At 34.5% G+C, this 15604-nt stretch overlaps 1 protein-coding gene across 2 annotated transcripts in view; it reads left to right on the plus strand.

Moving 5' to 3' along the window:
- The window catches only part of MDGA2 (MAM domain containing glycosylphosphatidylinositol anchor 2), an 837636-nt gene that overhangs the window by 366646 nt on the left and 455386 nt on the right, over nt 1–15604 (plus strand). For both annotated transcript variants that reach the window (XM_023222649.1, XM_023222650.1), the window contains exon 2: nt 10967–11106. In XM_023222649.1, coding sequence (XP_023078417.1) covers nt 10967–11106 — 140 coding nt within the window. The remainder of the gene's footprint in view (nt 1–10966; nt 11107–15604) is intronic.

The following is a 15604-nucleotide window of genomic DNA, read 5'->3' on the forward strand; positions in this document are numbered from 1 at the left end:
CTCTACCACTGAGAGTAGGGTCTTGCTCTGTTGCAAGGTAAAATGGTACAACTGCTTATGAAGAGGCCAGAGTGTGAGGCTCAGCCCTGAGAGCCTAAGGTTACAGGTCATCTGGAAGATGGCAAGTATAAGAAGGTTCCTGGGAAGTGCCATGCCACATTGCCACATATGTGAATCACTGAGATACATACTTACAGAGCCAATTTTGGCACTCCATCCTCAAATAAATGAAAATTGAATTGTTTGAGCAGAAATTTTGGATAATTTAGCTCCTATATATAAATCTATGAGATTGTCAAAGCCTAATATTTTAAAAATTAGGAGCTGAATTATAATATGTACTAATAATTGCTTATGTTTCACATTGTGTGGTTTAGACAAATGCTTTTACTTTAGATTCTCGTGGCACCAATTAATAAGAGTATCTTTTTTATTGGAGTATAAATGATTTATAATTCTTTTTCTGTATTCTATTCTTTCTCCCCAAATCCCCAAAGACACAAAGGAATGTCTAGACTTTTAAAAATGGAAATGCAGCAGGGTAAAATGAAATTATAATATATATATTAAAAAATCACAAAATGTATTTCTAGCATAAAGCAGAATTGGCATCAAAACTAAGCTTTGACAGTTCACAAACCTTCACTGGGGATATTAATTTTGTTCAAATGGAAATAAAAAACACATGATTTTCAGGGTTTTAGAGAGAACTACAGATCATCAAAATAACATGAATTACACAGGTGCTTGGTATTTACTAAGTTTGCAGTCAATGAGGGTATTGCCCCAGTGGAGTCTGAATCATTTCTACCTTGTGGTAACTGTTCTTCTGCCTTTTGTAGGAGGAGAAAAGAGCCAGACTTGGGGTATGTGCTACTATCTCACTGATCCCTCTCTCCTGGGATCCAAGATGTTTTTCTGACAAGCTAAGAAACTTGTCCTTGGGGCTAGTCACAGGCAGTGGCAGTGATTTCTCAGTGGAGAGAAACAGTGGGGACATTGGCAGATCAGATCCTGACAATTCTCTGCCTACTGTTGCTACTCTTGGAAAGCAATTTGAAGTTTTCATTTCTGTCATATTTCATAGTAAATTTCATTTGTTTTCTTGATGAGTTAGGCTGGAAGAAATAACGGTTCTCTCTAAATACCCAATTTATGCTTAAGGTTGGAGCACAATGCTAAGACTAATTTCATTTTGGTTAGTATTTTCTGGGGCTTTATCGATGTTTCCAAGAAAACTGAAGAGCCCTTAATTTTAGAGAAGGATTTAAGTATACATATCAGTCCAGAGAGATTAAAAAATGATGTCATTAGTACCTCTGCCTTTAGGAGTCGTGATCTCTTCAGGTGCTGTGATAATTTATAAGAGGCAAGGAAGATTTGGTTCAAAGAACTTTGATGAGTTCATTGACCACATGATATATGGCTTCTGACACTATTAACAGGATGCCATTTCACAAGTTTGATTTAGAGGGAAAGACCTGATCAAAGATTTTAAGGATTAAATGCCATCCTTTCCTGCAGTGTTATAATAGCTTCTCTCCCTCCTTTGCTATGTTCTTGTACAAATTTCAAAACCTTTAAAAAATAGTACCATAAAAGCAAGAGGTAAGTTCCCTTGTTTTTATCTCGGCTTTTTCGTTTGTTTGTTTTATAGTCTATGACCTAGTTGCCAAGATTTCTGGAATAGTTATGGGGTTTTTGGTCTAAAATTTACTGATTTGGTAAATGTCTAATTTAACCTTTAGTTGAAGACAATTCAGGATGTAGCATAGGATCCAATATTAAAAAGAACATATATATACACATACATATATTATATATATTATATATACACATATATTATATACACATATATTATATATACACACATTTATATTATATATATATAATATTGCATTCATACCAAAAAAGAAGAAAGCTTAGTTCCCTACAGTATTTATCTTCAAGTTGGAGTATTCCACTTAGTTTATACAAGTCTTCTGAGCAACATATGAGATTAGTTAAATATTTGATGGACTTTCAGATATCTTCCAGGTTCAGCTCAAATCTACTGGGAAGAACATAGTGAGGGACTTAGGGCGGGAATAGCCAGGTAGAGACAGGAACATGGATGACCGATGGCTATGTGTGACTGTGTGACTGCCTAGACTTGATGGCCCATGGTTCTTCTCTGGCACACTTGTCAGAAGTTGTCAAATGCTGTATTTGAAAAGAATGTTATGAACCTTAGATTCAGTGAAACTTTTTTTTTTCATCTCTAAAACATGCAAGGGTTTTTGAAGTTTTAGGCTTAGATGCTAATAGGCGACTCTTCTAGATGAAAACAAATAAAGGTAATCCTGATGAAATCTGAAGCTGTAAATGTGAAAATCTTCATGAAATAACATTTTTAGAATTGATAGTGCTTTGTTTTAAAAAATAGGACACATGTTGTTTTGTGGAAGATAATTCAGAATAGTATTTTGCAATTTTATATTCAATTTTTATGAAGTTAATACTTGTCAAACAAGATAGTTTTTACACAGAAAATATGATTGCTTTTTATCATTGTTTTACCATTAGAATTTGAATTACATAATTGCTTTTTTGTTTACCATTAAAATTTAGTGTACATTTACTGTAAGTTTAAAATTAAATTATTATTGAATGTCATTGCTCTCTTTTGATGACAAACTTTCATCTCTCTTTCAAAATAGTGTACCATATACTGCACATAAACAAGTAGTTTGACTTTAAATTTACAAATTAAATTAAAATTTAACTTAAATTAAAAGTTTAAAGTTTTTTCTTTAAATTCTTGGTTAACATCAACCTAAAAGATTATGTCAACTTTTATTATTTAGCAAACATTAATAATTGCCATCTAAAGCCAGAGGCTTCTAAATTTAATTTAATTGCCTTACTTTGGGCTTCGTACAGTCTCTTAGAGTGGTTCAGTTACTTTATAACAATGCTACCCAACATGTACTAAGGAAATAATACAAAATATTAAAACCCTTTCATAATCAAGGCCTTTCAACTAAAGTCATATGAGAAACATATGATCTTCTCTTTATTAAATCCAGTATATCAAGAGGATCTTATTACTTTCACTTTACAACTCATCAAATTAAGGACGAAAAAATATTTACCTCTAGTGGACAGGAATACAATGTTAACCAAACATGGCGGTGGGAGGTTGGTAGAGGGAGTGGAGAAATAAGTTCACACTGATGTGGACATTGTAGTTAGTTTAAAATAACCAATGGAATCAAACAAATAAAGTGATCTGCAGGCTGACTTAAAATAATCTATATATTGTTTATGTATCAGAATATTTTTCTATTTGGGATTACATAAATGACAATTACAGAAAGATTTTAACTATTTTTTGAAGAAATTATTGAATACATATACAAGTTGAACATTAGCTTATGTGCATGTTTGGATATGTGTTTATGTTCATGGGTGCAGGAAGTATGGCAGTGGGATGAAACAACAGTCTTTATTGTGTTGTAGTATAGGGCAAGTATGTAATTTCAAAGATCTTTGTATCGAAGTAAAAGCAAGTAAGCTAAGGCTGAAGGAGAGGCCAATGATCACAATGATGACCAAAAAAAGAAATAGCTATTTACCAAAGTGGTCTTCTATTTTCCTGCCCTGTTCTTTTAGAAATACAAATGATAGGGCAGAGCCAGACTGCAGTGGACTGAGGAGGGCAAAGCACATGCCGAGGATGGCTGTGAACATGTATCATTATTTCTAATCACTAGACAGTAAAGGAAAGACAAGAGGAGTCCTGTTGATAGGATGATAGAAGGATAAATGTCGCTGTTTTGTCTCTGTTTTTTTTTTTTTTTTTTTTTTAATGGGACACATTAAGCTTATTTATGTGCTGTAGCATATTTAAATGCTGTGAGGATTAGCCTTGATTGTTTTACAGAAGAGATTAAACAGCTTTGAGAGATTCCTTCATATGTGGTCCTGAAGTTGACAGAGTTGAATTTGTAAAAAAAAAAGTAAACTACCAGAAAGAGAGGGGAAAAAAGAAAAGAAAGAAAGTGGGCTTTTAGAGCAATTTATATTTGAAGAATGTGGAAGGATACTAGAAAATAATATTGTAGTGGCAAAAAGTTGCAGTTGTGCTAGAAGTATAAACATGATGAGTTGTTGTTTCTTATGATGAAAGTAATGATTCTTTGCAATCCTAAAATGCTGGTACAATATTGTTGAAATATTTAGTTTTTCACTTCTCACTCCTTTTTACATATGAGTAAGCCTAAATAGCAGTTTTACTATTTGCTTCAAGCTTGATTTGACCTACTAAGATCTTTTTCCTCAGTCAAACCACACATCATTCATCCTTTGACTTCATTTCTGCAGCCATAGCTCAGTCAAAATTCACTAATGCTGCCTTAATTCCCAAAGGCAGTGACCTTTTGTCTGTGCTGCTCTTAACTGACAACTCCGTGGTAAGTAATATTTTTGGACAGTCCACTGTGATCGGCTGTCTACTCATGTAACTTAAAAAGCACCTCATTTTCTTTGTTCTCCTTCTACCTCTCTGACTTTATAATCAACTAAGTCTCTTTCTTTAGCTTCTCTAGTTAAGAATACATATTTATCATGGTTCTATCATGACTTATTCTCACTCTACATGCTCTCCTGTAGAACTCTCCTGTATTCTATGTAGCCATCAACTACCATTGAAAGCTCTCAAACTTAATGTCCAGCAACAACTTGTCAACTATTGGTGAACTCACCACAGCATCCAAAACTGAATTATTCACCTTCTTCTTCAAATCTTTGTATTTTTTTCCTGTTTTTTTTTTTTTTTTTTGAGACTGAGTCTCTCTCTGTCACCTAGGCTGGAGTGCAGTGACACGATCTCAGATCTCATCTCACTGCAACCTCTGCCTCCTGGGTTCAAGTGATTCTCCTGCCTCTTCCTCCAAAGTAGCTGGGACTACAGGTTCCCACCACCATGCCTGGCTAATTTTTGTATTTCCAGTTGAGACTGAGTTTCACTGTGTTGGCCAGGCTGGTCTCAAACTCCTGACCTCAGGTGATCTGCCTACCTCAGCCTCCTAAAGTCCTGGGATTACAGGCATGAGCCACCGCAGCTGGCCCTGTTGAATTTTTTGATGATAAAACATGTAACTAGGCTAATGAGGAAGATGTTAAGCAACGGGGTTGTCAACAACAGGAGTAATTATGGACTAGGACTGTATGTACAAAATATATATATATAAATCAGTTTAGAATACCATTGTGAAAAAGGGAGGTGGGGGAGATCTCATGTAGGAAAGAAAACTCAGGTAGGAAAGAAAAGAAGAATGGAAGCCACCATATCCTAGAAGTACTATACATGTGCTACACTGAACATTTTGAAATAAACAGAAGAAACCAACCATTGACAATGCTGATTAGCTAAATGTAACATGTTGTATAAAACTGAGAGGTGTTTTATGAAAGCATATGATCACTTAAACCAATAGAAAGCTGGGAGGAAAGTTTGATTATTGTTATGTTTTCTTCACAAGCAAAACTGAATGACAGTTAAGAGAATGGTGTCAGTAATACATAGTGACTCTTTGGCCATGTGGCAACAGTAAGGTATAGGCTGTCTCTCTGACTGTCTATCTGCCTCTCTCTCTCTCTCCCTCTTTCTCTGTCTCTGTCTCTCTATCTCTCTGTGTCTGTCTTCAGAAAATCTATAGTACATGAGTAATGCTGGCACGGCATGGTTTACTGAGCTGTTCACAAGAGCTTCTAGGATAGGGACCAGTGAACATCTTTCTCCTCACACTGCTTAACTAAACAGATCTGTGACCTTAACCAAGAACATACGTTACACTGATCTAGTGTAGAAGAGTAGCAACATGCTGGTGGCAACTTGAATTCCCACAGAATAGCTGCATGAGGGATTTGAGGGATTTAACTAAAGGACCAGGGTGTTACTTGAAGCTCTTAGAGAAGAGAAAGCTCCTAGTACCAAAACCATAAATGTCTGATACCAGCACGTTTTTCAGGAACCATCCCCATTACTGAAAAAAGTTTCTTCATCAAAAATGTTTCTCATCTAAGCCCTCATGCCAACAACCCTCCACCCCCCATGAATTGGGCTCAGAACCCCTCATCTCAAGCTTCCCCCAACTGTAGGTAATGCGAGTTCCATGGCGATCAAAATAAAATAAAAATAAAAATAAATAAATAATAAAATTTATTTTATTAAATATCCTATTTAATATCTTATTAAAATAAAAAAATTGTCATCTTTCACCTAGTCAGGGTATAAACTTCTTCCCTTACCTTCAGATTCAGTTAATTGTCATGTCCTATCTAGCAAGACCTCTAAAATGTTTCTCTCCTCTGATATCCATTCCCAGGCCTCTCCAGTGTCTCTCCTGTGTCTGAGACATAATGGCAAGCTGATAAGGCTGTACAGTGGCAAGGTATGAAGTAAATGATAAACTACAGGGAACACATTTTTTACATGGTTATTTCAGAAACACAATAGACATTGGCATATTACAAAGGCATATTTCAGATTTGCCTTTGAACACACTGTTTTCTGTCTCTGAAATCTCCTTCCTCTTTTGCTCCCAAGAGCATCTCTCCAAACTTAGGTTAAATGTCACTGACTTTGTGAAACTTGTTAGACTTCCCTAGGCAGATTTAGCTATCCTCTGCTTTGTTTAGTACTTTTCATTTTCTTCTGTTAGAGTATCTATCCTGTTGAACTATCATATAATTTTAAATAATTTAGACAAACCCAGTAGGCTGTAAGCCTTTAGCAGGTGCAGCTCATGGCATTAATCATCATATCCCCAGCACATATTCCCATGCCTACCATAGCAGTTGCTCAATAAATATATGCTTGAAAGTCTGTATATGAGATGAAAGGATTAAAATGCCCCTGGTTGTTGCCATTGTAGAATAATTTATTGTACTCTTTCTCCAGAGTGAATTTGGTTTAACTTTCAAAAGTATATTCTAACAAGATAAAAGAATGTCTCTCTTTTGCCCTTTTAGGCGACCTCTTCAACCCAAAGCCAAAATGTCCTCAGATTAAGACACTTGATATGATTAGTGTTAGGAAAGATTTTACATAATGAGATTTGGTTTACTTCAAGAAAATTTGGATGAATATGAGTCTCATGCAATATTTTAACATTGTAATTCATTGCTGACTCTACAGGGCAAAGGAGATCATAACCTTTAGTCCAATTTAAGGATGATGAATTGAGGTTTTTTACCACCAAGGCAGAGGATCAGAGATGTCTTGCTTCAGGTATAAAACTGCAAATTGCATCTATATTTAAAGTAGCAAATGCACTGCCATAATAGTTGATATTTTGCTAAAGTAAGAAGTTGATGTCATTATAGTGATAGTTGCTAAAATAGAAACTAAAACTCAATTAGTTGATAAATACCTCCTCTGTGCTGTGAATTACATGATATGGGGATGATGCCAAAAATGATGCTTAGTCTGGCACTGAGATGCTTACTATCGTGTTTGAATGTTAAGAGAAAGGAAAATCACAAAGCAATAAACACATACCTACTGGAATAAAAGAGAAGATAGTCATTGATAAGTAATCCAAGAAGGTATCAGGAACATGGGTCCAGTTATTGGTGTGGGAATCTTAAATGGGAGAACATTATAAGAAAAAACTCTTAAAATCAGGGTTCTTTGCGTTCTCCCTGAGGATAGCCTGATATTACAGAGAAATGGGACTTCTAGTTGGATGGTAAGCATGAGGACCCTTGACAGAGGGCCTAAATGCACCCATGTGCAGTGATTAGGACTCTATGAAATGTCATAGGGAGATACTGTAGGATTTTAAGCAGAGAAACAGCATAATGTAAATAGAAATTTCAAAATACTACTTTGATCATTGTGAGATGTCATGGATTTGGTGGGTACTGGAGGTAGGATGATGAACTGGGGCAACAGTCTATTGTTAAGTTTGGTTAAGTTTGGAGCAGTTCTGCTACTTATATTCTTAATCTAGTTTATGGTGCTCTAACTGCTTTATTAATAATTTCTCAGTCTTTTTTTATACCCCTAGCCTGGTCTAGGTCTGGGTCTAGTTTGGGAGTTATTTAGAACACGAATTTAACTATGACAGACATAGTTTAAATAGAGAGCATCAAGTAGTGAAAAGAACAATAGGCCAGTGGCTTTGGTCTCATTTAGCCACAACTAGCCACAGGATTGTGACATCATTTGATGTCGTCAGACTTTTCTTTCCTAATCGGTAAATAAGAACACTGACTTATATGAACTCTAAGGTCCTTTCAAGTGAGCTTTGTGCAAACAAAAGAATTAAGGGAAGCTTCTAAAATACTCTCCTTATCATTGAGCAGCTAAAATATTTTATTTTATATTTTTATGAATATTTTAATGAATACTAAGAGGAAGGCAACTTCCACACTTAAAATGTGGTGAAATATTCCACCCTCCTACAGGAGAGGTGGTAGGTTCGCCATGACTGCAGTATGCAGGCAATTACCTTTTCCAAGAATGTGTTATAATATAGAAGAAAATAGCAGAAAATTAACCCTTATAAATGTCACAGTGTGCTTACTGTATAATTTAAGTGGTTTAAATAAAGCTACTTATTTGCATAATGATGTTTTTGAAAGCTATACCTTAAAAATAACAATACTAACCATTGATTTGAAATTAAAACAAAAATAACAAGTATAAATTAGTCTGGAAAAGATGTCATGTCACTATATAATTAGGTATATTAATAAACATGTGGGCTATCACGTATGAAGCTAAATTTAGCATGAAAATATATTTTAAAATAATGGATCTGTATTTTCTATTGAAAATTTATTTTATTTTGTTTTGCAAACATTTATAGATTTTCGTCAGTTTGTTAACCTCTATAATATGGATATGACCATATTAGACAGATGTCTAAATATAAGTACCTCACTAGTATTACTTATCTAAATTGAAGTCAAAATTTGATCACTGCCTGAAATGATTTGTGGGAAATGTGGTGTGAAACATATCAGAGCACTAAGAGAAACACCAAAGATAAGGATTTCTAATGTCATAAAACCAAAGAAATTATTACAATGTCTAGACAAAGTCCAGGGACATGATGGAAAATTTTTAATAAATTGGTTTCATAGACCAAACTGGACATTTGACCTAAGCATTGTTTAATTTTTCAAATCAGTGAAATGATGCATAGCAGAAAGTTTAGTTACTTTAAAAAGACAAAGGAAAAGGATATTTTATTCCTTGGGGTATTTTTCTTTAGCTAACAAATATAATACCCAGAACCTAGTCTATGTAGCTCTGTCATTGTAGCTGTCTGGGTGTTTGGTAAAAATGCAGATTCTTGGGGTTTCCTGCAGATATATCGGGTCTCTGAACACCTTTGAAATTTGTATTTTTAACAAGTTCTTGAGGGGCGTTTATTATGCATATTTATAATGTCAAGCCCACTTTTCTAGAAGTACTCTTTTGTTCTTATCCTATTATTGAAAACATTTACCTGTCATTTTGAATATGCATATTGGAAACAGGGTTCTGAGTTTCAAGGTTGAGTAACAGGATTATGCTTTGGTATCTATAAAGAGCTGGACATAGCCAGTTGTTTTATTAATCATAAGTGGGCTTTTCCATCTTCCAGTTTCTGCCTGAAATTGAGAAAGATAATGAAATACACCCCAATGTCAGTTATTAAGCTCTGTGGGTAGACTGTGCATTTACGTTATATAAAACAAAATAGTACATATTGAAAACTATTCTATTTTACTTTCAGAACACAGATTTTCCCAGAATGCAGTTTTTCATGAGTTGGCCTTATAATCTGTTTTTCTTCCATAGAATCACCAAATTTATTTTCAAATTCTATAAGATTTATCGTCTTTAATGTTAGACAAAACATTCCTAATATGCTGGTACTGGCATTAATTTTTAAGTAATCACAACCTCTGCTAGTAATACTACTGTTTAGGTCGAAATATCTATCAGGAAATTCTTGAGATCACTGTCATTTATATGTAGATATAACCTTTCCACTTGCCTTTAACTGAAATAATCATTCTCTTTCACTCCAAAATGTATTACAAACAAAAATGCTGAGTTCACAAAAGGAGATGATCTCCAATTTGAAGCTAGTAGCTGTCAATAATTTAATTGATGGCAAGCAGCATATCTTATTAGCTAAGTACTTCTCATGACCCATAGAAAGTTTCCATGTAGTTGTTCCCAACGATACGTAAGTCAAGGAGTTTTAGTTAAATTTTATTGGCCCCTTGGCACTGAAGTAGGAGACAATTATATTTAGAAATTTGGGCAGCTTTATGCTAATGAAATTTCTTTTGAATCAGAATTTTAGACTCAGGCAACAATGGTATATTGTCTTCTTCCATGGCTTAATCAAGAATCATACTTTGTTTACATCAATACAGATGTCTATAAGTATGGTAAATTAAGTTGGTTTTCACTTCCTGAAAACCAAATCATCTTATTCGTGAGCTTCTTAACTTGCGCGCTACATGGCTTAAATAATTAATAGACAAATGTCAATGTCTTCAATTCAGATTCCCTTTTCTCTTCCACTTGTCTTCTTTCTTTTGCACTACATATTTTTGGTGCAATATTCCTTATTATATTAAAGTTTGATTGAACTCAGAAAGGAAGGGACCTTCTCACATTTTAACAATCAAGTTTTATCATGTTGTCTTGCATTGATGGTGATTTCCTGAGGCACCAATGTTCTTCCACTACCTTGTTCCCCTGGAAATGTGTTGGTCACTGTTAGATATATTTGAAGATTTCTTCCAGTAAAATCTTTAATGCCTTGGGGAGGTGTTAAGACTGATGAATCTGACTAATCTGACTATGGTGAAGTCTAATAAGAATTGCTTTTATAGTCAAGATGGTTCATGAGCAGATCACTTACTTACCTTTTCATGTATCTTGTCTCTCTTCTTCCTGACTTGACAGCTCCTCCCACGGTTCGTATTGTGCACTCAGGCTTGGCCTGTAACATTGAGGAGGAGCGCTACTCTGAAAGGGTCTACACTATCCGGGAAGGAGAAACCCTAGAATTGACTTGTCTAGTCACAGGACATCCACGTCCACAGGTGAGTCCCGAACTGTGACACTGGAGAAAACACTCTCTGACTTTTCTTGGAAATCAAAAAGTGTATATTTTAGAATATTTAGCTAAAACTGTGTGTGTGGGAGTGTGTGTTTGTAACTCAAGTGCAAGTATATGTGCAATGCAGGACAAGAGTGTAGATTTCAGAACATTCAAACTTGAGCTATTTTTGTGTATAAGATGAAAAAAGAAATTTTTGTTTTGGTATTATGGGAAATGTAGAAGACACTTCTAAGGAAGCTGTTAAACAGACAACTACAAAAATATCTCAGTAGGATAACAATTCATATGGCAATGAGTTTATTTTAAAACGTGGAACATGATTTCATGATGACGTAATTGCAACCGAGAGGTATTTGTTCTGAAGAATGTGAAGCATGAGGTCACATGTACTTTTCTTACTCCTAGTCATTTTATTCATAGAAAACCTTGAAAAACAAACAGTTGCAGATACTGTATGCACTCAGGCCTTCAGAATCATCAGCTACACCTTTCTTAAGCTAATTTTATAGAAGCAATAAAAATGGAGACTTTTAAAGGGCACTAAAATTAAAACAATATGTAAAGGCAAAGCTCAGACATGGTGGCTTATGCTTACAACCTCAGCACTTTGTGAGGCTGAGGCAAGAGGATCACTTGAGGCCAGAAGCTGGTGAACAGCCTGGGCAACATAGGGAGACTGTATCTCTATAAAAAAAAAAGAAATAAAATAAAATAAAAATTAGCTGGGCCTGGTGGTGCACACCCGTAGTCTCAGCTACTCTGGAGGCTGACGTGGAAGGATCACTTAAGCCCAGGAGGTCAAGGCTGTAGGTTGTCATGACAGTACCACCACACTCTTGTCTGGGCAACAGAGAGAAACACTGTCTCAAACAAGAATCAAAAAAAAGAAAAAGAAAAAGAAAAAAGAGAGAGAACAAAAGATTTGTAAGAACAAAATAGTTAGAAGATAATATGTTTAGGATAGGATATATATATGTACACACACACACATATATATGATGCAGGCATCTAATTTAGATGCAGAATATTGAGGATATTTTACTCATGTATTGATAATTCTTATTGTCAATAACCTTACTAGCTCAAAATTCACATTTGTAATCAACACAAGCACTATGGTAGGAAAAGTAGTCTCATTTAGTAGATAAAGTTACATTAGGTATTTGTGTTACAGGAAAAAAAAAAAAAAAAAAATCCAGCTAACAAAGCTACAGAGGGAAAAGTGAAGAGTAATGTGGAAATTTTATGAGCTCACCATTTTAACCCTGTTTTTAACTTCTGCCATTCTTGACTCTTACTGACAGATCCTTAACTCAAGGATCTTTGTATTTACCATTTTGACTCTGAAATGTTAAAAATAGGCATATAAAGCATCACAGAATGAAGCATTAAATAGATAAGACCATGGCTAAAACAGAAATGGTAAAATATGCTTAATAAAACTCATGCTGTTGGTGAAATGAAAAAGAACAAAAGTAGTCTAGAAAGAATAATTATTAACAATGTTAAAAAAGGAAAACTCATGATAACTAAAATTTCAAATTATAATATTTGCTATTAAATGAAAATGGATTAAAGAATACAATTGTCTTAATGAAATTTAGATAAACACAATTTGAGCCAGGATAATTACGCTTGATAGAAAAAAAATGATTCCGAAAGACAACATACAAGGACAGACTGATGACTGATAATTGTTAAAATTTGAAACAAGGAAATGGATATGTGAAGCATTTTCATTTTAAAATTTATACAGAAAACAATGTCCAGTTAAAATAATGTTATCAAAAATTTAAACAATGATAGACTTAACTCAAGATAATATTAACTCAAAGAAAATACGGTGTTGTTATAATTTGATTATATGTTTTGTTTTGTAGACATGGAATAGAAATTTCAGAGTCAAAAGTTGGGATCTAAACAGGAGGGTCCAAACATATTTAAAAGAAACCGTGAACAGCTTTATGAGAAGCCATTTATGGCAAGAGAAGATTCATTGAGGCTCCCATTTAGTCCCTCACTGAGTGTACTAAATTTACACCTCTGAACTCCAAATTATATTTAAAAAAAAACAACTTCTTATCTCTGTTTCTAACACACCCTAGGTGTTGCTCTGCTGCCTCTCTCTCTATCCTCCTGTCCCTTTAATATGGGAAATTTCCCATTTTCTCCATACATTTTCCCTTTTTATCATTCACAATCAGGAGTACAATCTTTGACCTCAAGACAACCCAGATTAAGTTCTGAAACAAAGAAGTGGATCATTCATTTTTTTTTTTTTTCCCTAAGCAGTTCCATTTTTTGGAAACATTTCAATGTGTTTTGATCCTAAGAAAAATGTATTGTTTTGATATCAGTACTTTTTTATTCCTAGAATTAATTAAGGTGTTTGCGGGTGAATCAGTTTCAGCTTATATTGCCAGTTGAAAAATTAACTGGGCCTCTTCATTGTCAACAAACTGTATAAGGAAGGCTGACAGAACAGCTGGGGCTTGGCATTCTGGCCAAAGTCTAAAGGGCATGCTGTTGGCAGCTGGTTCTGAGGATGATTTTTGTTGGCTGATATCGGAAAGCTGGAATGACTTTCTTGCTTGTCTAATCTGAGTATGATAGTTGGAAATGCAGTGAAAGAGAGAGGTTCCTCATTCACTCATCAGCAGATTTCTTAATCTGCTACCTATTCTTGTAGCAGTAAGAGTCATAAAGATTGTTTATTTCCAAAAGTATTGTACAGAGCATTTTTTCTAGCCTCTTTAATTTTTTATGGTACATTGTTTCGTGATAGGTAGTGGCCTGAAGGTATTGATGTATCCAAAGAAAATAAAACAAGTGAAGGAGAGGTCAGTACGACGCAATAGTTGAGAGCATGATGCTGGAACCAGACTGTGTGGATGTAACTCTGGCTCCACCAGGACTAACAGTGTGACCTTGGAAAAGTTCCGTAATCTCCCAGCTTTCTTTGCCTCAGTTTTCTTTTTTATATTTCGGGGATGATAATAACTATCTTGTATCATAGAATCCTTTCGAGAGTTAAATTTATATTATGGATATATATACACACATATATTGTGTGTGTGTATATATACACATATACATATATACACACACACACACATACATACAAATACAACTATACTTTCTTGTACATAAGCATTGTGTCAGCATGTAATAAAAACATATGTTGGCTTTATTATTTTTCAGTAATTTAGGAGCATCAACTCTAAGATCTATATTTGGATATGTAGGTATGAAAATAAGTAGGTTTTAAAAATGGTTTTAGCATTCCTATATCCTGCTTTAAATTAGATGCATTTAAATCAATTTCAGTATTTTTTTTGTGTGTTATTGCTCTGCACAGCCTATACATCTCTGTTAATTAGCCTTTTTAGCTTGCAAGGAATAGAACTATGTTCAGACTACCTTGTTTAATGAAGGTTTATTACGAAGGTACATGAAGAAGTAAGAAAGAAAGAAAGAGTTTACCAGTAAATCTAATAATCTAGTACAAACTCTAGATGTCTACAGCTTCAGAATTCAGCTACCCTCTTTCTTCCCCTCTCTGCATCCTTTTCTTTCCCTTCCCTTCCCTTCCCTTCCCTTGCCTGCCCTGCTCTCCCCTCCCCTCCTTTCCCTTCCTTTCTCCTTTCTCAAAATTATCACATCAATAATTGAAATACATTATAAATATAGTCTTCTTGTAAATGACTTAAACAGTAGGATATTTAACATAAATGTTTCTCTTCTTCCGACCTGACCTGCTTCCCAGAAGTAATAGTTTAGCATATCACCTTTCAGTTCTAGTTCAATGCATTTCCTTAAAAATAATTACTTATGTTCATGTTCCATTTTCAATTTTTAATAAATAAGATAATGAAAAGTATTATTCTATGACTAGAATTTTTCACTTGGCCACGTGTCCAAAACACCAAGTATGGGTCTAGCCTGGTAGTTCTTAATGTGTGGTTTCTGGAGATAATTGATTAAAAATGAAAATTCCAGATCCCTTCACATTAGAAATCCCTGCATTGGGGCCAGCAATTCATGTTTTAGCAAGCCCTCCCCAAGTGAATCTGATGTACGCTAAAATTTGAACCAGTGACTTGGATCATTGTCAGCTCAGGCTGAATACTTCTTTGTATGGGTGCACTGAATTTTGCTGTGAGTACTCTCAAATGTGTATAATTGCTGCTGTGTTGTTCATTATGGAATTACTTACAGATGGTCACTGTTATAAACAATCCAATGAATACTTGTAGGGTGTATGTTTGTGTTGCCTGTATGTACATCTTTGTGAAATGTATGGTAGCATTGCTGTATCTTAGATTCCCTCCTCAAAATGGAATTATTTAACCAAAGTTGAAAGGGACCTTTACTTGCTTTCTCAATGGGAGTGTTTTTTTTTATTTTTTTATTTTTGTCAATTTGATGCAAAAAAGTAAATCACACTCAATTGCAATTTAAATTTGCATTTTAAATCA

This window comes from Piliocolobus tephrosceles, chromosome 6, assembly GCF_002776525.5.
Source record: "Piliocolobus tephrosceles isolate RC106 chromosome 6, ASM277652v3, whole genome shotgun sequence".
In the NCBI taxonomy this organism is placed as follows: Eukaryota; Metazoa; Chordata; class Mammalia; order Primates; family Cercopithecidae; genus Piliocolobus; species Piliocolobus tephrosceles.